General features: G+C 39.5%; 1 protein-coding gene across 1 annotated transcript in view; it reads right to left on the bottom strand.

Moving 5' to 3' along the window:
- The window catches only part of DAAM2 (dishevelled associated activator of morphogenesis 2), a 220246-nt gene that overhangs the window by 7065 nt on the left and 189614 nt on the right, over positions 1–23567 (bottom strand). Inside the window, exons 20-23 of the mRNA XM_058835340.1 lie at positions 16474–16642; positions 14631–14738; positions 13183–13243; positions 9453–9584 (exon numbers count right to left, since the gene is read on the bottom strand). Coding sequence (XP_058691323.1) covers positions 9453–9584; positions 13183–13243; positions 14631–14738; positions 16474–16642 — 470 coding nt within the window. The remainder of the gene's footprint in view (positions 1–9452; positions 9585–13182; positions 13244–14630; positions 14739–16473; positions 16643–23567) is intronic.

Genomic DNA, 23567 nt, shown 5'->3' with positions numbered 1-23567 from the left:
GGAAATGGGGCAGGAAAGGAGGGTGGGGACAGTTTGGCGGGCTTTCTTCGGCTTCGGGGAAAGACATTCTTTTTTGGGGGCACAGAGCTGTTGCGGCAGAGAGAAAGGAATTTCGCCATCACCCAGACGGAGCTGCTGCTTCTTCTCCTTCTTCCCTCTTTGTTGGTGGCCTTGCACCCCCTGTCCTGCTGGGACTTTTCTATCATAGTGCACATAGCTCCTTGTACCTTGTAATGCTGATAAGAAAAAATAAACAACTGAGACCGAACGAGAGAAAAAACTGCCTCCCTCTCATCAATCTTCAGTTCAAAGGGAAAAAGAACCCAAATCAAAAAGTCCCTAAACAGACAAATGGCTCCCAAACTTGGGGCACTTTGAACTGAAGGCTCCTGTTCAAAAAAAAAAAAAAAAAAAAAAAAAAGAGAGAAGAAGAGAAGACAGCGGAAAGCTGGAAAAAAGAGAAGACAGTGGAAAGCTGGAAAACTCCCTGGAAAGGGGAAAAAGAAGATCTCAGTAATCCCGGTGCTGGTGAGAGCGGACAAGCCAAGCCAGACGTCTGTGAGCTGTGGAACAGATCACGGATAGAGGAGCTGAGACAAAGCTGACCCTGAGGTCAGGTAAGCCGTCAAAAGGGAGCAAAAATATGAGAAACATGTCCAAACCTGAGGGGGAGGTTTTGGCTACCTTGGAAGCTATGGTAAAGGAGCACCCGCTCTCTGTATCCACGGATGAGTTTAAAAGCCTTCTATCCTGGGTACGAGTAGAATTCCCTAATGTGAATTCAGAGAATATTTTTACCCCAAGCCTGTGGGAGAAGATAAACGTGAGAGTATATGAAAAAACCACTCTTAGAGACGAGGTAGCAGCTGAACTTCTAACAGCTTCTGCAGTGACTTATGAAGTCATCGCCTGTAAATGGGAGTCTGAAACTCAGGCAAGGGACACTATGGGTCCAGAAAAACAGAAGGGTTTGTTTCAGTCAGATGCGGAATGCTTGTTACCGCACGCTATAAAGTCTGTATTAGACTTCCTGAAATCTACCTTAGGAATGTCTAAGCCTGTTGAAAGCCCAGAGAAACAACTATACAGAGACGAGGAGGCGATTCAAAAATGCGGGCAGAATTTGCAAAAAGGGGTCTTAGAGCTTTTGCAAGAGTGTCTCAGTTCTCTTGGAGCTGTTCCAGCAGCCGGTATGCTGGTGCCGGCAGAAGAGGGAGGGGAAACTTCCTTGGCCGCCTGTGTGCCAGCAGCCGAGTCCCTTTCCGGCCCTAGGGGGGTGGAGGGGACAGCCCTGTCCCCCCTGGGAGGGTACGGGGGGGTTCGGCCCGACCCAGAGCAGCTCGGGACCTCCACGGGCACAGCGGCCCCTGCGCCCCGCCTGCCAGGGGTGGGCTTGGAGCCACAGCTGTCAGTCAACGTGACATCAGCAGTGACGCAACCACAGGCGGAGCTCTATACCCCGCCTGCGGCACTGCCCCCAGGCCAGCCCTCATCAGGGGTGCCCGTGACGTCACAGGGAGGCGTGGTCCCGTCCCTGCGTGCCCAGCCCGGAGCCGGGGCACAGGCGGGTGGAGAAACCGAGCCTCGGCGTGCACCGAGCGCTGCAGCGGCACTTTTAAAATTGAATTTGCTTTGCAATACAGCTGCAGCAGAGCAACAACATCTTGAAAAAACAACAGCTTCACCACCGCAGATAGTTTCACTGGACACCACACAAAGCCAAGAGTCTTTTGAGCACAGCCGTGCTAATGCACAGTTCTTTCAATCTACAAATCCTCCCACAGACATGGACACAGGGTTACAGGACATATCAGTACAAAGTCCAGCATCTCTGGAATGGTTTCAGAAAAATAGCCGAAAGGCAAAAATCAAAAGCATTGTAAGATGCATTGCTGGCTGATCTGCAAATTAGAGCAGTCACAAGCTTCAGAGAGAAGCCCCTATTGAAGTGCCTTCAAAAATGGATCAAAAAGTTTAAAAATGTTGCATAATAGAATACATATAGATGTTATATTTCTAATGATATCTGTTGATTTTGTTTTTACAGAATAACGTAGAAAAACATAATACTTAAGCATCCCAAAAAATTTAAAAAAATTTAGTTCTGTTTTAGTATTCCTAATACATGAAGGTTTTAAAAATGTTATCTTCTCTATATATCTACTGATAATGTAATATTGTATGATATGGAGTGATCAAGTATTATTACTGAAATTACAGTTAATTTCTGCAAGATGCATTTCTTTAAAATTAAGTTGAAAAATCATATGATTAATCCTACAGAAAAAGGATTTAATGACAGGTTTCTTTCATTTTTAACCTTTCATTTGAATAAGTGTATTGTAGATTTAGTTCAATACAGTTTTCAGTAATCTCAAAGTTATATTAACCATATATTACCCATTTGCTTGGTATTTTTTTTTACAATTTTAATAAAGAAATTTTAATGTGAGTCCTTTTGTTATAAAAAAAAAAAAACAAAACAAAACCAAACCTGTATAACAGCATATATATCAATTTGGATTTTGAATTTTAGTTAAAAAGTTAGACTTGATGTTTCTGAAAAGTACTACAAAAGCTGAATAGCAAATTACCAAATCTGTGGTGTTGTATTTTTTCTCTAGTAAAACTACATTCTAAAAATCCTAACAAATTTAAGCATATACCAAGCAAATTCTTGTTACGAATGGTATTCTTAATAACATGTGCAGTTATTATAAGTTATTCTCAAAACCAGATAGCATAGAATGGTGATAAATTTGTTGCATCCTTATAATCTCTATAGTGAATCAATATTCCTGTTATATTGTGTTCAAAGAAGTGTACACCAAACTTTTAATTGCCTTTTTTTTATAATAATAGAATAAGATGAAGTCATATTTTCATCTGATATAGATTAAGTTGTGTTTTCATCTAATATAGATTGTGTTAATAAGATTAAGCAAAGTTAAATTTCACTATGTTTAAGTTTAAGTGTTTTTTACTTAAGTTATAACTTTAGTACTTTTTGATTTTAAGTTTTGTTACTTCCTTTTATCATAATTAATTTCTAACAGGTTTAAATTTAAATTGCTTCATGTCTTATTGAAGACATTTGTTTAAACTGCATAGTTATTTTCCTATAGAGATGAAGATAATTACAAATATTTTCAATTTATTATCTTGATTTCCTCAGACACTCACTGATGACATATTCATTCTATAATGTAAATTTATAGATTTCTATGATGAGCATTATGTATAAAGTGTCATTGTATTTACAGGCAGCTTTATACATATTTTAATATATCTTTGTGTAATTACCTTTTAGACACGTGTCATTTGAGATTTTTTTGTTTTCTCACTACAGATGCATCTTGGTAAATAAGTTATGCAGCTGCTTCTATACAGAGTTTTTTTGTCTTAGTTTTTACTCTTTTCCTTGTTTAAAAAGATTTGCATTTGCCTAATCCAATGTATCTTTATTATTTTAGTTTCCAAAATTCTAAGAAGATGTGTCATGGTTGAAAGTCAAGGGTTATGAAAGAAACTTCAGACTGAATTGACTACTGAATAGTTTAATTAGTCAATTACCTAAGACATCTGATCATTGTTTTATACAAATGCCTTTTAAAGGTTTGCTGTGTTTTAAGCATCTTATAGCTATTATTTTTAAACCCCTTGCTTTGAAAATGAGTTAGGAGACATCTTTCCAGATGAAGCCTAAGGCTCTGGCCAAGCCTTGACTTTACCTGGATGGAGAATTTACCAATAAACCCAGAAGTTTTCTGCATCAAAACAATATTCAGGTCAATTTGACTTGGCAATTAGTGAATTAATATAGCAGCTAGATTTTACAGTGAGCTTGGAGGATTGTTATCCGGACATGATTTTCCAATCTTCCATTGATTTATCAGCTGTGGCAGACTCTGGGATGAGAGTATATATTTAGTACATTCAGCAATTCATATTATAGATTATTCAGATAAGTTTAATATCGCATAATATTAATTATGCATCTTCTTAATAAGTTTTTGATTTCTGTAAAAGTGTCATTTCCTATGTGTATACATATGCAAGTGTTTTAATTTGATAGTTTTTCATTGTCATAACAAAAAACTAAATACCTTACTTAATTATAAAAAAAAAAAACTTCTTCTCCTTCTTCCCTCTTTGTTGGTGGCCTTGCACCCCCTGTCCTGCTGGGACGTGTGGCAGTGCCAGCCACCGCCGCGGAGCTGCTGATACACCTCATCCACCGGCCCAGGATCTCAGCTCATCCCTGCTGTTCCAGTCGACTGTTCCTCAGAGCCCTGCAGGAGCACCGGGACTGCCCGCCCGAGGGGGTTTTTCCTGTCTCAGCCGAGAAGGCTGTCACGGGGTCCCTGGTTCCATTTTCTTGCTAATGCTGTACTTATTGTTGTTTGTTTGCCTGGTTATACTAGTAAAGAACTGTTATTCCCATCCCCAGATCTCTGCCTAAAAGCCCCTTGATTTCAAAATTATAAGAATTTGGAGGGAGGGGGGTCTACATTCTTTCATTCCAAGGGAGGCTCCTGCCCTCCCTAGCAGACACCTGTCTTCTAGAACCGAGACACTCCACCTTCCAGTTTATGGGAAATGGCAGAAAACATTATCTCTTTATCTAATCTATATACTCCCTTATAAAGTGGTATTGAAAGTGAGAAAAACACAAAAAGAACAAGGACCAGCTGTACTAGAAAGCCTGCTTAGAGAGTTGGTCTAGGTTTTCAGTCAGTTCTTAACCAAGCCATCTGTTTACTGCATGAAGATAAGTACAGTTACAATACTTCCTCTGCAAACATGGATGCCTGCACCTGACAACCTGGTCCCTTAAATTTAAAATATCACTTCCTCCCCATGGCCACTGACTTTGAATGGTTCTGTTTAAGCAAAAAGGCCAAAAAGGTACTATGGATGCTAAATATGAGCAAAAGCAGGGAGCACAGTGCCTGTGGAAAAACAGGCCACATAACTTTCTCAGACTCGCCTGATAAAGAGGCCTGGGAAATCATAATGAGGAATTAAAACAATCCTCAGAGATAGAAGACAGCCTTGCAGGTGCTGTTTGTCAGTCTCTTGTTTTCTTGCAAGAGAAGGTGGAGGGGTGGTGTACACCATGGACCAATGATGGTAATGGTTAGTTCACTAACCAATAAGAGTTTTACCTTTCTGTACTTCCACATATCGGTCTATAAAAGAAGATCTGAGGTAATAAACCTCGCTCTCTTCAACTCTGTGTTGTGCTTCTCACCATTCCCAATAGTGCGACAAGGTAGTGCATGCGATTGTGAAAAATAGCATCTGCTGAGAAGGTCAGCATCACACCTTGGTAATGCATTGTTTCCATGACTAAAGAAATTACTTTTGCTAATATTGAAAAAGTTTAAAAATATATAAAAAACTTCCCCAGTTTGAAAAGGTAAGTTATATTGTGTTAAATCCCAGCTGAGGAAACATGACTCTGATTAAGTCATGGTAATCAATTAGCCACAACTATATTTAGGATATCCACCTCCAGCTGTTAAAACTAGGGCTTCGTTATTATTAATAACTCTGTGAGTCAGACCAGTTCTTCCTAGGCTTATTTGGTTATGTTTCAAAGTCCTTCCTGCCCCACTACCTGTTGGAGTCTGAGATACAGACTGTGTGCCCTTGCTTTTAATATTTAGTTCCAAGATTCAAAGAAACACTGAATTTCATATAATATGAAATTCATGTGCATGTTTTCATGGTGATACATGAAAACAAATGTTAAAGTTAGATAGGAAAAGTGTAAATGTGTAGATTAGAAAGTTTCTTAAATCACTGGGTGAAAAAGTAGTTTAGAGAACAGGAGACAAGATGGAGGATTTAGGGTGTTGTCTCTTGTCCTTCTTCTTTCTTCTTCATGTTCTTCTCCTAGGGGTGTTTGGGTAGTAGTAAGTGATTGGGTAGAAAATGTCACAGTGCACCACACAGGTGTTGAGTCATTGGGTCACTAAGAAAAATAGCTTAGTTGGCATCTGTTAATTGGGTAAATGGACATATAAAAGACCTTGAAGAAGATCTTTGTTAGCCATTTTACCTCTTTTCTATCATAGTGCACATAGCTCCTTGTACCTTGTAATGCTGATAAGAAAAAATAAACAACTGAGACCGAACGAGAGAAAAAACTGCCTCCCTCTCATCAATCTTCAGTTCAAAGGGAAAAAGAACCCAAATCAAAAAGTCCCTAAACAGACAACTACCTTTTTTGCTTAATTTGGTTTGCTTTGGGAAATCAAAAAAAGAACAAAAAAAAAGTTTCTTGGTCCTTCTCTTCCTTTAATTGCCTAGTTTCATTATGTTTCCATGGTAAGAAAAAAGCTTGTGATTCAACAAGCACAGAGAGCCCACTGAAGTCGGGAGATGCTATAAACTTTGCAAAGCACATCTGGTTTGTTGAAAATTTCCCGCTTTCTTTTTTCTTTTTTTCCCCCCCCTTTTTTTTTTTAAGAAAGAAAAGAGGAACAAGGGGAAAAAGAGAGGGCCAAAATAATATGAAGCAAACACGAGCAATAGCTCAACACTGGTAAGGACAGACAGTTTCCTCACTGGAGTCTAAAAGCAGCTCTTTGCCAGTGGAAGAACCAAAGCCACAGGTTGAGCAAAAGTTGTAATGGTGTGCAAACACAGCAAGGGTGTGTGAGGAGAAAGTAATGTTTCCTAAGCATGTTATAGTCATTAAAATAAAACATCTCTTTATGTTGACTGCTTTATGTTGGTCATGTCTAAAAAAGTGTGCAACACCTTCCAGACACAGTGGTCTGTCTGCAGGGATTTCTGGTTATTTTTAAAGCAAAAGAATGGCATTTTTCCTGCAAGTGTCTGATCAAGGAGAATTACATTGCTGTGCTGGACATGTACCACTTGCTGGGTTTTAACCCCCAACTGAACTTATAAAGGAAATGAATTGGGTTTTTGTCCTGGTGTGCTAAAAAGAAAGGAGCACCACTGTCTTTAACACCAAACCAAAAGTGTGCAGTCTAAGCCATGGACAGAGTGAAATGTGTGCCTAACTATATTGAAGTTGAAAAATTTACCCAGTCATAATACAGAAGTCCCCAAACCATAGAAAACAAAGTTTTTCTCAGTAAATTTAGTGGGGTCACAGAATGTAAAATATTTTTTTGTGCTTAGTAAGCCAGTATGGTGTGAACATTATTATACTGGAAATAGTTCGAATTTCCTTCAGCAACATGACAAAAATGAAAAATGAAAGTGTTCAAGGCCAGGCTGGAGGGGCCTCTGAGCAACCCAGTCTAGTGGGAGGTGTCCCTGCCTATGGCTGGGGGGAGAAGGTTGGAACTAGATGATTTTTAAGGTCCCTTCCAATCCAAACCATTCTATGATACTGTGAAAAAATTAGTCGTGTTATTCTCCCCAGAATTTTTTACTGCCCAGCTTTGCCCTCTGAGTGTTGCAATAGCTACTGCCCCACTGGTGTTTGCCAGGGCAGTCCTCACTGACACAGGTGGCTCCTGTGTTTGCAGTTGCAAGTCACTATTACCAAGTTAATCTCCACAGTAAGAAAATGTTTTTGAATCACAAAATAACACTACTGCAGAGGAACTAGATGAATGAGGAGCTTTACTGTCAAGATCCTTAGCCTATATTTTCAATATCTAAGGTCTACTCATCCAACAGCATAGCTTTCATTAGTAATGCAATAGGTCCTTTAACACTATAAGGACTGACACCAGAGTGGAAACAATTCAATCCAAAAGAAATTACACTTTGCTTCATGTAGCCAAGAACTTTTAACATGCCAACCAACAAGGACAGATTTGCCATTACATATAATTTACTTTAAAACTTGCTCTTCACTAAACATTTTCATATGCTTATGATATTTTAATAAATACAAATTCTTCCTCATTCAGCTGAGAGACAAGCAGGATTAGTGCCGGCCATGAGCAAAGAACAAGCGCTCCTTAGGTGTACCAATCTGGTACTGGAGATGCAGACAGTGAAAGGACAAAATGATTGCTGTTGGAGTCTGAGATACAGAGTGTGTGCCCTTGTTTCTGATACTTAGTTTTAAGATCCAGAAAAACAATGAATTTCATATAACATGAAATTCATGAGCATATTTTCATGGTGATACATGAGAACAACTGTTAAAGTTAGATAGAAAAAGCTAAAAGTGTGTGTAGATTAGAAAGTTTTTTTAAATCACTGAGTGAAAAAGTTAGTTTAGAGAACAGGAGACAAGATGGAAGATTTAGGGTGTTGTCTCTTGTCCCTTCTTGTTTCTTCTTCATGTTCTTCTCCTAGAGGTTTTTGGGTAGTAGTAAGTGATTGGACACAGAATGCCGCAGTGCATCACAGAGGTGACTGGTCATTAAGAAAAATAATATACATGTCTATTGTTAATTGGGTAAAAATAGGTATAAAGATAAAAGAACTGCATATTTCAGGGACATTTTGTGCATCAGACACGTAGTGTGCCACAAGGCCTTGTTTGTACCATCAGAAGAAAGAAATGTACCAGATGGCAAAGATTAACCTTGTGTAGCCTGCCTGGAGAGACCGGTTAAGTTTGGTGATGACCTTCTAATAAACACAGGAAACAAGATTCTAACGAGCTCGGGAGTTTTCTTCAAATCATAAGAACTGAGATAAGCAGGACTCCCCACAAGGGAGGATCCCAAAAGAATTCAGTCCAAAGGAGGCTGAGAAATCCAAGAATAAAAAGAAAAATACGGAAGAGATGCAGCAGAAACAGAGAAACAGAAAAAGGATTTTTTAGAGAAAAGTTACAACTGCAGCACCTGGAGAATAACATGCACATGGTTCTGGGTGTGTAAGAACTTCAGACAAACCTCACATGTTTGGGATTTCTACCTTTCTACTGAAATACACTTAGTAATAGAGAAGTAGAAAAGATCAAGCATAGCTGGTGTAGCACTGTACCAGCCACTAAGAAGAAAATTAACTCTATCTTAGCTGAAACCAGAACACCAAACTACCAGGTACATTTTTAAAGGAAAGAGACAAAGCACGGATATCCCCAGCTGAATGAGCAGAGTGGAATGCAGTCAGAAGAAAAAGATAAAAAGATATGAAGTCACCATCATTAACAAAGGACCGACCCCTTTTTCAGCAGCGGCTTAAAAGGCATTCGCTTCCACACCGTGGCAAGGTGTGGTATCCTGTTATGGATACTGCCATTGCAATTCTATGCCACACAAGGATAATGTTAAGGAAGATTAGAAAGAAGTAAGAGCACTGATCCTTCTTTTAATCCTAAAATATGTTCTAAATGGACATAGACCACATTAGAAAAAATAAGAAACTTCAGCCTAAACAATTTTCAGTGTCTATTAAGTTTTCACTGCAGTCCCAGCACCTTAAATTGCTGTTTCCATTTTAATTCAGGCTTTTAACTGGGCTGGTGAAACTCTAATCACTTCAAAAGGAACTCTTACCTTGTCTCTAGCCTCATTGAGAAGGTCTTCTAACTCTGAGAAGCTGAAACTGGCCACAGTGATGAAATCACTCATCACGGGAACAAACCTGTCCCCTGATTCTTGCATACGTCTCTTCTGGTAATCCAGTTCCTGAAAAAGAAGTAAGAGCTAGAGACAGGGAAGTGTCAGAGATTCCTCAGTGATGAGGAAGTCCATCTGTTTCACTCACTGCAGAAGATACTCTGCTCCCACATTCATCCAGAGAAACTTAGAAACCACTTTCTCACTAACAAGTTTTTAGGTGAGAGAGGGGAGGTCAAGGTGGGATGAAGGAAGGTCCTGTTTACAGTTTAACTTATCTTCAAACAACAACCACTCCCAAGAAAACCATCAACATGCAAAGTTTCTAAAGCAACTTTATAATTTAAGCATCAACTACATGAAGTGCTGCAATTTTTTTTTCCTATACAAAATGACAAATGATAAAGAGCTCTGTGTAGCAAGTGACTTTAGGATTTTTAAAAGTGAGTTTTGCTCTATCATCTCTTCCCATGGTCAATCAAAATGTTGTATACTTGGGAAAATGTGCTCTAGATCTCTTTATTTCTCTGAAAAGCACCAGGTGAACAGCAAAAAGACATCAAAATTGGTTCTCCCACTGAAGAACAAGTAGACAGATGCCAGGTGCAACATTTGTTAGCACCCTGCTAAGCATTAGCTTGGATGTCATAAAAGTGACCGAGTTATAAACTGGGGCTATTGTGCTAGGAAGAGTCATGGTAAAAGAAAAAACAATACATAAAATCATAGAAAACAAAGATCTATTTGTCTGCTACCTACAACAAGAGAAAAAATTGATTTCAAGATTCTTTCTTTCTGGCTGAAGTATTTTAGTTTAAAGCCAAGATTACCCATAGCTATCTCTTCCCTTACTTTAATCATCATGCTTGAAACATGGAGAGAGCTACAGAGCTCCTCAAAATGACTAATTTATAGTGAGACTGATGTCTCTCGTGCCTGCACTTGGCTTGTGTACTGTTGACAGTCTCATGGGGACAATGAACTTGTAATCTGGACCTCATCTTTATTCTCAGATGAATAATCAGTGGGAATGATAAAGCCTGACTTTCCCTATAGGGAGAGCAGCACAAAGCAGCAGGTCAAGTTACAATCTGACCTTATGTTACCTTTGGAAAAAAAATTTTGTGCTGGCTGCAACTCTAGCTCCATGCATGTTGGGTGCTCTCTGTTACTGGTTGTCAAAACAGGAGTTCACAGAACCAAAAGGGTAGGTTTTTAAGCACCTATGGGTAGGTTTATAAGCATCCATGCTGAGAAACATTTTGGAATTTTCTCCACACAGTGCTGCTGAATGCCAAAAATTACTCTGGCGGTCAACAATCTAAAATCTGACATGATATATCTTTTGGTCTGGTATGAATTGGAAAGAGAATGTAACCACCCTAAAGAAAGACCACAAAGCAGAAAAGGGGCAGGAAAAGCCATAAGGAGGTGGCCAGAGAAAGCCCACAATGAAGAAATGCTACTTCCCCTGCTTTGTATTACATCCTCTTCTCCAGTGGTTTTCCTAACACATCACAAGGAACAGTCATGGGAGCACTGCTCAGTATATAATTTTGCAGTGAATTTTGTCTGTTACAATCCCTTTGAAATGAACTTTACAAATACAAGAAATGTCACTTCACATGCTTCTAAGAATTATGCATATTTTTTTCAGCCACTCTTTTCCATTCTTATTTTGAACCTTATTTTAGCTGAAAGTTGCTCTACTCTCTCCTTCCCCCTTTTTCTGGCAAGTGAGTATAACAATTCTGTCATCTTACTTACTGTTGAAAGCTATGGCATTTGGGACTGTTACTGGGGAACAGTATTTTTCAAATAAAATTAAGATTAGGTGCTCTTCAATTTCAAATTCAGTTCTTTCCTGCAGAATAATTGGCTCAAAATGCAAATAAAACTTTAAACCCACACAAGTAATCAGTATGACTATGTAATCAGTCAGAGAGCAACACCACAGAATAACAAATTCCTCTGTATCTTCTAGAAATATTCTCTACTAATCATAGTAGCACAACAGAGGCTGGAACTGGCCCTGGTGGGCTGGGCTGCTGGCTTGCTAGAGGATGAAATGATTCAGCCATGGTAGTAATTTCTCAAGTGATGGTTATGATCTCCTTGCTGTGTGAGAGAAGGCCTCTGCTGACAAAATTCCCTTCCATTACTTATCTGTCCTGGAAGCATCCTACACAAAGGCAACAGCTGCATGAATGTCTTGAAAATGAATGTATCTTATTTTTACAAAGAAGTGAGCTGCAAATCCAGGAAGCCAAATGGTTCATAATACCTTTAAGAACATCTGACTGAAATTATTTTTAGCTTTCTATTCATAACGGGCCTTGAAGTAACACCAGTCACTGAAGCCAAGGTTGTAGTGGGAACACACTGGAATAGAGTCAAGAATCACACCTTCCCCTCCTCCCCCTTCCACCTGACAGTGATCTTCTATTGTTGCTATAGTGCTGCTTTTTACATGCCAGAAAACCATGAACTGAACAAGCAGACTAGGAGGTGCTGGCAGCCTCAGAAGAAAAATACCATGGCAGGAAGAAGACTGAAGCAAGATGGTGACTGTATGGGAAGGAGAGGCTGCCCATGGAACCCATGTATGGAAAAGAGAAGAAAAATCAGCTGTCAAGGCAAAGAACAAATAATCTGAAATAATATGAATACAATTAAAATGAAAGAAAGCAGAATTAGCTATTCACATTTCAAAAAGGGGGAATTGTCTATCCCATCCAAAAACTGAGTCTCTCTTCATGTCATGAACTCCATGTCAGCCTTTCCTTTACAGTGCTTTTAATTCCCAAACACTGTACTCCATGTATGGAGCAGTATTTCTTCTCATTGCTGCATTCTCCCATACTCCAACAATCCAGAAATAAGGTTGGAAAAGTTTGGGGTTTTTTATTCACAGGAGGATCACTGGTTAATTACACGATGAAATGCTGGCAACAGCCAGACAGCTTGGGGGCCGCTAACAGGACAAAGATACCTTCCTCTACCCCAGAGGCAAAAGCAAATTTAGGTTATGTGAAAGAAAAATGAACTTATCACTGTCTTGTCTCATGGTGAACGGGAAGGACTGGAGGGTGCTGTGTTAGTACCCTGTACATAGGTAATCTTTGCACAGAAATCACCCAATGCAATTTCCAACAACTGGTTTTCAGTAGTAGCAGGAAAAGTCCCACCCTTGTTGCTTTGCTTGCCAGCTCAGCTGTTTCATCTTCAGCTAGTTTCTATCCTTCCGTTTGCCTTTCCAAGGAGTGCTTAGGATAGAGGTTAGGGTTGCATATAACAGAGCACTACCTGCTTACTACTACTCCAAGAGCCATGTGAAACACTTGCTCAGCAGCCATCCATCCCTCAGTAAGAAAGAGCACGAGTCTTATCTCTTCTTTTAGTCCATGCTATTTGTCAAACTGTCCTTTTACCTTCCAGGGTGATATCAAACAAGCTTTTCATTAGCCTTAACTTTAAGCTAAGATCATCAGCAGGAGCTCCACATGAGAAGCTTTTATTTGTTTTTTTCTTGGTTGATGCATTCTGGAATGGAACGGAATGGAATGAAAAAATAAAGCCTACTTTATCTTATCATAAAATATATAGTGCTCCTCGTTCTGAGAGAGATATTGTAAGTGTGGCACTTTGGAAACCTTCACATACTTACAGTTTCAACAGCTTTCAATCCAGTCTTTATGTTGTTGACTTCCTTCTCCAGCTCTACCAGGCTGCACAGGAGACAGACATAGAGCAGATAAAACAAAAAGAGCAGTGTTACACAGGGGTACAGGAACTGTGCAGCAGAACAGACCACTGGCCCATGACATCTGGTATCTGGCCTTCGGCACCAGCCATGTCAGATGACTCTAAACGAGCGGAAGGGGATCTGTTGATGCTCTGTACTAATTTTTGTATGATATGTAAGATGAGGCAGACCCTGCTTGCCTGTGGTCACACTGAAGACTGGGATTTTTCTGGGAAGGGGAGGTTGCCCTCAGAACATCTGCCCTGCTAGCTGAGCCTGACCCTTCAACCAGGAGTGTATGCCATACAGCCAGCTTGCAGTGATCAGCTGACACATAAGCAAGGAGCACAGCTTTAGCACACACATCACTGGAGTCTCAGATTATTTCTACATATGATTCTTATACCACATAACTACTAAATCCCATTAGCAGTACATTTACATGTGATATTTTTTTCTTCTTCTCAGTCCAAACATTGTTTTTTCCATCTGCACTTTTACCATATGGTAGTCTGGGCCAACTTACACTGTAACTGAGCATAGAAATGTACTGTTAATGTTCATACATGTTTCCCTAGACACAAATGTTACACTGAATTTCTGCTCATCATATATAAATGTGAGTTTCTTTTTTATCTAGGGCTTGTGAGCAAAATAAGTCTTTCATTTCCAGATGACTAGTAAGCACCTATTTGTGAGTCAGCAGGCATCCCCTCCAAATAATTGGGGAGTAGTATCTTACATCTCAAAAACACCACTAATGCTTTAATAAATGCCTTTTAAGCGTAAAAATACACTCATTTTTCACTTGTCTTCTGTTAGTTGGACTAGTTCCTTACATGAAGAATCATGTCTGGATAAATAATATGCATAGTATTTTTTGAGCAGTGCTTTGGAAAGAGAAAAAAAAAAAAGTTAATATTTTGGGGGATGGCTTCTGTACTCATTTTTCACACTTCCAGAAATGGACCATTGACTTTTTTACAGAAAGTATGATGATTTCCATATTTCTGTGCAAGACTGTTTTATGCAGAAGTTTGAACAATCTTCCTGAAAAAGATTTACTGTTGCCTCTGTGCCTAATTGACCCTGCAATTACCCAGAAAAAATAGCACACTTAGATGAACAACCATAGAATATGGTAGGTGAATTACAAAAAACAGCCAGTCTAGTTAGAATGTCTGATTCAGAAATAAAGTAAATACAGGCATATCTGAGTAAAGCTATCGATTCAGTTATCTACAACAAAGGCATTACAACCGTAAGGCTGGCCATGGGTTTAGAAGACAGAAATGAAAATAAATTATATAACTAAGTTAACAAAAATCGCTGGGAACTCCAGCTCTGAGAAATAATAGCACTGGACTTACTTGACTTTTGCTGCTTCTGGAAGATGCTGCAACTCAGATTGGATATCTAGGATATCTGGATAATTCTTTTCAAAGATCATAATTAAGTAATGCAAGAGTGTAATGTTTCTAAAGAAAACAAAATAACAGAAAGAAATGAGAAGGAAGATTGTAATGAGAAGGAAAGGACAGTGAAAGGATTGTGACAAATCAGTGAAAAATATTTGGGTGGAAATATGCTTGTTTGAACAAAATAAACAATGCATCAGCAGTTAGCAGCTATGCTACTGAAAGTAATTCAGTAAAATTAGATTAGTCCTTTATGAACCATCCTTCCTAAAACCTCAAGCAATATACTGTATCCTAATTTATTCTGGAAACACCAGCATGCTTCCATCCATCTGTGTAGATGGTGTAATAGAAAAGAAAATTGCATTACACAGCATAATATTTTTCACCAGATACTTCAGAGAATAAATAACTAATAGTACTAAAGGGACATTAAGTTTTAAGGGAAAAGCAAGCTGTCCTCAGAGGCAAAGTGGGAAAAAAACCGCTGAGAACTAAGAAGAGAAAAAAGGTTCCTGAAGGTTGGAAAAGCTATAAAGAAAACTACCACAGTAATGAAACAGTTGAGCTTATGTGTAATTGTCAGGCTCACTAACACAAAAGCAATGGCAGCCCAAGTAGGAGCAGATAGAATTGAGATGTATGAGGGATGCAGAAGGTTTAAGGAAATTTGTAAAGTAAGCAAGGAATTCTGCTTGTAAAGAGAACAGACAGCCATAATAGGGAAGACAGCAGATGGCCACTGCTTCACACAGACTGGAGCCTGGGAGCTGGGAACTGGTAAGAGAACAGAATCTGCACAGGACAATTTAATATATGGAAAAATCAAGCCAAGATACATTAAGGCAAAAAAGAGTTTAACATTAGCTATACAACAGTTAGCCTTAGGATACAGAAAAAAAAATTTGGTAGTCAGAACAGTATTCTGTTAGTTCAAACTTTATTAGGTAGGAATTAATTTCTTATGATATTTTACTGCCATCATTTATTCTGTCACAGCGTTAAGTAATTTAACCACAACTATGGTCTCAGCAGGTCTTAAAATTCAAGGAGGTGCAAGTTAGTAAGAACCTGCATAAGAGATCTCCAAGGAAAATCTTACTTCTGCTGGAGTCCAAAAGTGTCATATTCTATGCCCAATCTCAGCTGGATTAATTTCCACAATCAGTATAGGGATATGGGGCAAAACATAGAGTGACTATAAAGACCTACAGTCTGTATCAATGAACAGTAAGCTCCACATTCCCAAACCAGCTGATTTCCTTATCTGCCCTAGATCCAACCAGGATCAATCTCTCTAAGTTATGCCTTGTGGTTTCATTAGTGATGTACATAGAGAAAAAGTTTGTGACAGTCCTGCGTCAGAAACATGTGCCATGTTTCACATGAGACATAAAATTGTGCTCACATTTTTTTGTGTGTGTTTTCTTTTTTTTGGAAAACCACAGCCATAAAACTTTGGTAGAAAGAGCAAATTCCATAGAAATCCTGCTTCTCTCCAAACTTATTTAAATTTTTGTGAAATACATTTTGTCATCTATGCATAAGGTTGCAGAAACACAATTCAACATCAGATGTGCATTATCCAGAGAAACAACAGAATTTGGTTGCTGTGTTAATAGCTGGTCTTAATTTTTGGCAGAATATTTAAGAATGGAAATCACTATTTAAATGCCAAGTAAGATATTATTTTCAATTGTCTACAGAGCAAAAACCAAACAAAACCCCATTTTCACTGCTATGCTAAGAGATGCAGTAGCACAGTAACCAATGTATTTTTGACCTTTTGCCCTACCTGTCTATGCTGGATTTGGTGTCAACAATTTTGTTCAGGCTGGAGACTTTGAAGCCATAAGCGCTTCCCCTCTGGCCCTTGTTCATGTAATTCCCAAAGGCAAGAACTACCTCCAAGAGCTGCCTCAAACGCTTGCTTCGGATGAGTTCTTTGGATGCCAGAAGAATGGCTTGAAGAGAGAGAAAAAAGACAAGCAAGTTATTGCACAGTGGCTGCTTTTAAAACATGCTTGGGCCCATAATTTGAAATACCCTGAATACCATTTGCACAACAAATATTGCAACACTGTCTGTCCTTCCTGCACCCACACAACCCCAGAATGATGACAACTGGAAGGAAAACGCACTACATCGAACTTGTAGGAAGGAAAACGAACTACATCTAAACACGGGACCAAGGCCGTTCTGTTACTTCATACTCTAAAAACACAGCCAGTGAGAACAGAGGGAAGGCTTGAGCTCTTCTGAAAATGCAGAGTAGAATACACTCACTTCTTCTCTGCAATAACCATGCATGTGGGACAGAAGCCATATACCTCTCCTGCTTCTAGGTTATACATTCCTGGAGTATCAGTGTCCTGAAGTATCAATTCTAAGTGCCCTTTGAAGAGGGATGGTGAAAGAACTTGAGGGTGACAAGGGAAGGGTGACCTGCTGTTGGGGGTTAGGTGTCTTTTTTTTTGTTTTGTTCTGGCTTGCGCATGGAATTTTTACCCATTAGTTGAAGGGAGAACCTAACTGTGGATACTTAGTGGGTGCTTGAGAAAAGACAAAGAGTGGCTGGGCCCAGAGGGGGAAGGGGGGCAGGAAAAAGGAGGGTGAGGACAGTTTGGCGGGCTTTCTTCGGCTTCACGGAAAGACATTTTGGGGCACAGAGCTGTTGTGGCAGAGAGAAGGGAATTACGCCATCACCCAGACAGAGCTGCTGCTTCTTCACCTTCTTCCCTCTTTGTTGGTGGCCTCGCACCCCCTGTCCTGCTGGGACGTGTGGCAGTGCCAGCCACCGCCGCAGAGCTGCTGATACACCTCATCCACCCGCCCAGGATCTCTGCTCATCCCTGCTGTTCCAGTCGACTGTTCCTCAGAGCCCTGCAGGAGCACTGGGACTGCCCGCCCGAGGGGGTTCGTGAAACAAAGCCTCTCCTCCATCCCTTCCTGTCTCAGCTGAGAAAGCTGTCACGGGTCCGTGGTTCTGTTTTCTTGCTAATGCTGTAGTTATTGTTTGTTTGCCTGGTTATACTAGTAAAGAACTGTTATTCCTATCCCCAGATCTCTGCCTAAAAGCCCCTTGATTTCAAAATTATAAGAATTTGGAGGGAGGGGGTCTACATTTTTTCATTCCAAGAGAGGTTCCTGCTGATATATTTTATATATTAGTAAAGGCCTGTATGCACAAACCAGCCTTTGAAATAAGACGTAATATTAAAGGCTAAAGTCCTTGAAACCTTCCTGCAGAAGAGAGAGTAAAGCAAAACAATATCCTTGTGTGTAGGAGAAAGAATGCAAACCTATGTGTATTAGCCAATAGTAGCTTGCTCTACCCGCGGACCCTGTAGAACCCTATAAAAGGTGTGCTAAAGATAGAAATAAATGGTGTTCACGTTTACTTCTGTGAAGGCTGGTGAATAAGCTGGCGGTCTCTCAAAACGTGGCGCCCGAACAGGGACCTCCTGCGGGCAGAGGGGCTTTGGAGCCAGCGGAGCAAATCTGGGTGCGGGAAGCCGCGGATCGGCACCGGATAGGCAGCCTGAGCGCGGTGAGATGCGGTGCGGTTGGACATGGAAATTCAGGTTGCTGGGGGAGACCGAGAGGTGGGGGCGTAGTAGAAGGGTCGCAACCTTCCCTCCCGCGGTTTGCCGCTAGCATGGAAGCGGAATGTGCGGCGGCGGAAAAACTGCTTCTTAGCATCCTCGTTAAATGAGGCGAAGCAGCCCGGGAAAAGGACCTGGATATGCTCATTATATGGGCTAATTATCAGGGGTGTTTGCAGTGCCCACACTGCTTTTTGCGGTCGAAGGAAAACTTTTTGTGGACTGATATATCGGTTCTGATATGGGAAACGGCAATCATGAGAAAGAGCAAGAACACTGTGTTTCTCGGTCAAACTTGGCAGATTGTAATTAATACCTTAAAAAACAGAAAAGCGAGATATGCTGAGGCTGTGAGCCCCATAATTCTACCTGAATCACAGTGGCAGATGCCTTTACCTCCCACTGCTGGGCAAGCACTCCTATCTATGCTGCCCTTGGAGAGAGGGAGGGAGAGTCAAAGAGAAGAAAATAATGAGAAAAAAGTTCCACGGCGAACGCTGAAACAATGAACAGAATCTGTTCAGTTATGGCAGGATGTGATACATTCAGAACTATTTGCTTCATTTTTGGAGTCACTTTTAACACTACAATCTTATTTAAGTTCCATCTTTACTACCCTGGAAGAAAAGAAGCCAAATTTAGACTGGTTTCCACCCGAAGCAGGGGGACATGGGGGAGCAATGAGGTGTGCGCAGAGAGCGGGGGCACCCTCGGGGTAGAGGCAGTGCAAGAAAAGTTCCAAGGCCATGCTGATGAGCTGCAATGATCGCCGTTGTTAGCACCTGGCCGTGAGAGACTTTTCGTGTAACATCGCCTGCTTTTGTAAAAATCGTGCCCTTTTTTCTTCTATCTACAAACAGTGAGAGAGAAATTGAGAAAAAAAAACCCAAAAACCTGCATTTGTTAAAGTTAACTTTGTGAGGTTTTTTTTTTCTTTCTCTCCGTTTTTCCGCTCTGCGAGAGCATGTGCAGGATGTGAAAGAAGATAACAGCAGCAGAGAGCAGCAGCAGGGTGGGCAGTCCACCCCCCTGCTCCTTCTCTAAGAAAAAGCACCGGGATAATACCCAGTTTGTTACAAAGTCATGAGTTATTGGGTTTTCAAAATGTTTTTATATACCCTTTTAGAGTTAATGTTGTGTTTTAAGTAATTATGAGTTTATGCAGTTGCAGTTTTTAGAGTTTTACTAGAGAAATTATTGTGATTCTTAAAAAAAAAAAAAAAAAAGGTGTTTAAAGTGTTTAACAGAAGTTGGCTTGCAATAATTAGTTTTAGAACCTAAGGTTAAAATATGGTGTGATTTACAGCTTCTAAGAAAACCTTCCAATTAATGTTATCTACAGAAGAGATTTGTGGTTTAAAAAATAATTAGTTAAGAGAACTTTACTGTACAAGACAAAGTTAAGTTAGAGCATATATTATCTATTTGCTTGTTTTTCCACAATTTTAATAAGGTAATTTCAATGTGAGTTCTTTTGTTATATAAAACACCTATAACTGCATTTATATCAATTTGGATTTTGGATTTTAGTTTAAGAATTGGACTTAATGTTTCTGAAAAGTGCTACAAAAGCTGGATGGCACTTGCCAAATCCTGTGTTGTTGTGGTTTTTCTCTAGAAAAACTGCACTTTAAAATCCTAACCAATCTGAGCATATACTAGGCAAATTCCTGTTATGAATAAGTATTTTTAGTAACATTTGCAGTTATTGTGGGTTATTCTCAAAGCTAGATGACATAGAATTGTGATGTATTTGTTACATCTTTATAATCTTTATAGTGAATCCATGTTATTGTTATATTGTGTTTAAAAGGTATGTATCAAATTTTTAGTTGCTTTTTCATAGTAACAGAATAAGATTAAGTTATGTTTTTATTTAATATAGATTAAGTGTTAATAGAATTAAGGATAGTCAGGTTTTATAATGTTTAGGCTTAAATGTTTTTAAGTTTTCTAACTTAGATATTCTTTTACGGTTAAGTTTGTTATTTCCTTTTGTTATAAATAATTATTGTCAGGTTTAAATATTGATTAATTTAAATTGTTTTATGTTTTATTGGAGACACTTGTCTAAACTGCAAAGTATAGTTATTTTTCTAGAGAAATGAAGATAGCTACAACTTAAACAGCTATGATAGAACACTGATGAACACCTGCTTGTGGATAGAAGTGAATGCAGACTGTGACACCCTTGACTTCATCGGGAGTTCTATTGGTTGTTGCAATCTCTGCAGTTTTTGTTTGTTATAGCTTTCTTATTTTTCAGTGTTTCCAGAATTTTAAGAAGATGTACCATTGCTGAGGATCAGCTGCCATGGGAGAGGCTTCAGATTAAACCAACTGCTGCATGGTTTAATTGGTCTGGTACCTAAGGCTTCTGATCATTTGCTTTGTACAAATGCATTTCAACAGTTTGCTGTGCTGTAAGCATCTCATAGCGGCTACTATTGAGAACTTTGTTTTAGAAATATGTTAAGAGGCATCTTTCCAGTTTAAAGCCCAGGCCCTGGCCAAGCCTTGACTTTACCTGGACGGAATGTTTGCCAACAGATCCAGATATTTTCTGTACCAAATCAGTATTTGAGTCACTTTTTGACTCAGCAATTCGACCCTATTAATATGACAGCTGGATCAATTTTGAAGTGGGCTTGGAGAATCATTTCCGGAGGTGATTACCCAATCCTTCACTGATGATTTTTTGTTTCTGTTTATTTGCAAACTATGGGATGCTGGTGCAGTGTTTTAGTAATTAATAGTAGTTTTATATTACATATGTTATTAATAATGTTTATGATTTAATTGATTTTTAACTGGTATAGGTTGTTACTAATTGTGTATATGGTTTTGTGTTAATGTTGAACAGAAGTACATCTCATTTTTATTTTTTTTTTTTAAGAAAACGGGGGAGATTGATGCCCTAAAAGCATTTTGATTAGTGTAATTCATTAACTTCAAGGAGAGAAGTGTCTGTGTTTTGTTGGCAGGTTCAAAAAGGTCACCTGCCCATCTGACCAGACTGTGTGCCTCTGAACACACGAGATCCAGTGAACAGAGAAGTCAACACACAGCCTTGGTACTCCAGACATGGATCAGAAGTGGACCTGTCAGGACACAGTTGTGTCTGAACATTATACAGACAGTTTACCAACAGAACTTTTATGTTGTTATTATGATGTTGTGTCTCTACCAATTTTTCAGTTATCTTTTGTTTTAAGATTTATAAGGATCTGAAGAATAACTTGAACATCAAAGCCCTCAGTCACCGTTCAGCTGCCAGCTGACATCACAGGAGCAGTGAACGTTCCAGGACTGAATTGGGTTAGAGAAATTCTGTAGAAGATCTAAGAAAAGTGTAGAGACTCCATCTAACTGTATATAAAGCAAATTGTAGTTGTGTGTTTACCCCTTTTAGCAAATTGCTTTCACGCTTAGACTACATATATACCAGAGCACGTGTGTTAAAAGTAGTTGGATAATAGTTAAGATAAGGAGTTTAGCTTGTGTAGTGATTATTATATAAGGTATAAGTATTCCCCCTTCAAGAGGTAGTGTAAGCATCTTTGAAAGTTCATTTAATGTTAAAGTTTTAGCTGTGAGTTTGCAAATATGATGTCATTTACATAGAACCAACTGCTTATGGCAATTGTGCTGTGTATAGTCGTGACCAACTGTCTGCTAACTAACATCAAAAGTGACAGAACATATGGGTCACTCTGGCACATTGAACTGGCCAAAGGTCAATGTGTCTGAGCCTAGCCACACCTGGAGATCCTTTTCGCACCTGTCTCATGGGAGTCCCTGAATGGAATCCTCAAGCATTTAAAGGTTTAGTTAGTAACGAGACTTGACTGAATCGATTGGCAATGTTGCAAGAGTGCAATCACACTGTTGGTTTCACATTAAGACAACTTGAAGCCTGTTGGCAAGCAAAAATTACCAAAGTTCTCAATGTTACCATACAGCCCTCAGAAGAATTAGATTTGTTAAGTTCCACCAATACCTCAGGTGAATGGATAATGTTTGAGGCCCCCACAAAAAGTCATTCTAACAAAGTAAAGCACTGGGCTGCAGTCAACCCTATAGCTGATCTCGTTACTACCATTGAAAGTAAAGCCTTTATTCGTGGTGCAATCTCACAGAGCAATTACCAAAGCGATTACCTAGTTCCATATTCCTAATCTGTGGCGATAGAGCATGGAATTAGATTCCTGCTAGTCCACATAGAGGACCCTGTTATCTTGGGAAACTCACTTTGTTCCACCCAAGCTTACATCAATCGCTGAACGTAGCTAGCAAAATTAAAAACATCAGTCAAAGCGAAGCCTGAATGAATTAAGGCTTAGCAACTCTAAAAAGGCTCGCTTGCTAGACTAAGGAAGGACTGAACTTAATATCCACAATGTTAAGTGAGCTTTCAGCTGATGTGAGTAGTGTACGTCATGCAGTATTACAAAATCGAGCTGCAATTGACTTTTTGCTCTTAGCACAAGGACATGGTTATGAGGAATTTGAAGGCATGTGCTGCTTGAATCTTACTGATCATTCCCTTTCCATCCATAAGCAACTACAACAGCTATAGGATGGGTTACATGCCCTGAAAGAAGGTAGTGACCCCACTGGAAGTTGGTTCGCCAGCTGGGGCATCACTGGATGGTTGAGGTCTCTTGTGCTAGAAGGGGGACGGACTTTACTTATAATGTTAATCGAGATGTTATCTTATCCAAAGCCTGGTTTGTGCAAAAAGAGAAAGGGGGAATTGTTGATATATTTTATATGTTAGTAAAGGCCTGTATGCACAAACCAGCCTTTGAAATAAGTCGTGATATTAAAGGCTAAAGTCCTTGAAACCTTCCTGCAGAAGAGAGAGTAAAGCAAAACAATATCCTTGTGTGTAGGAGAAAGAATGCAAACCTGTGTGTACTAGCCAATAGTAGCTTGCTCTGCCCGCAGACCCTGTAGAACCCTATAAAAGGTGTGTTAAAGATAGAAATAAATGGTGTTCACGTTTACTTCTGTGAAGGCTGGTGAATAAGCTGGCGGTCTCTCAAATGGCTCCTGCTCTCCCTAGCAGACACCTGTCTTCTAGAACCGAGACACCTGCACAGAAAGGCCATGAAAGTTTTGGCAGCTCAGCACAGCCTGTCATATTTTTCAGGTCATATTTACAATGTAACAATCATGAAAGTGACTTTATTAAGTCAATGGGTGAAAGAAGAATGTCAGACAGAACTAATTTCTTAGCCTTGGGCTCACTGGCTCTACAAATACACCTGCATGTAACAGC

This window comes from Poecile atricapillus, chromosome 3 (assembly GCF_030490865.1).
Source record: "Poecile atricapillus isolate bPoeAtr1 chromosome 3, bPoeAtr1.hap1, whole genome shotgun sequence".
Taxonomy (NCBI): Eukaryota; Metazoa; Chordata; class Aves; order Passeriformes; family Paridae; genus Poecile; species Poecile atricapillus.
The sequence above is the reverse complement of the archived record's forward strand: the minus strand, read 5'-3'. Positions and strand labels throughout refer to the sequence as shown.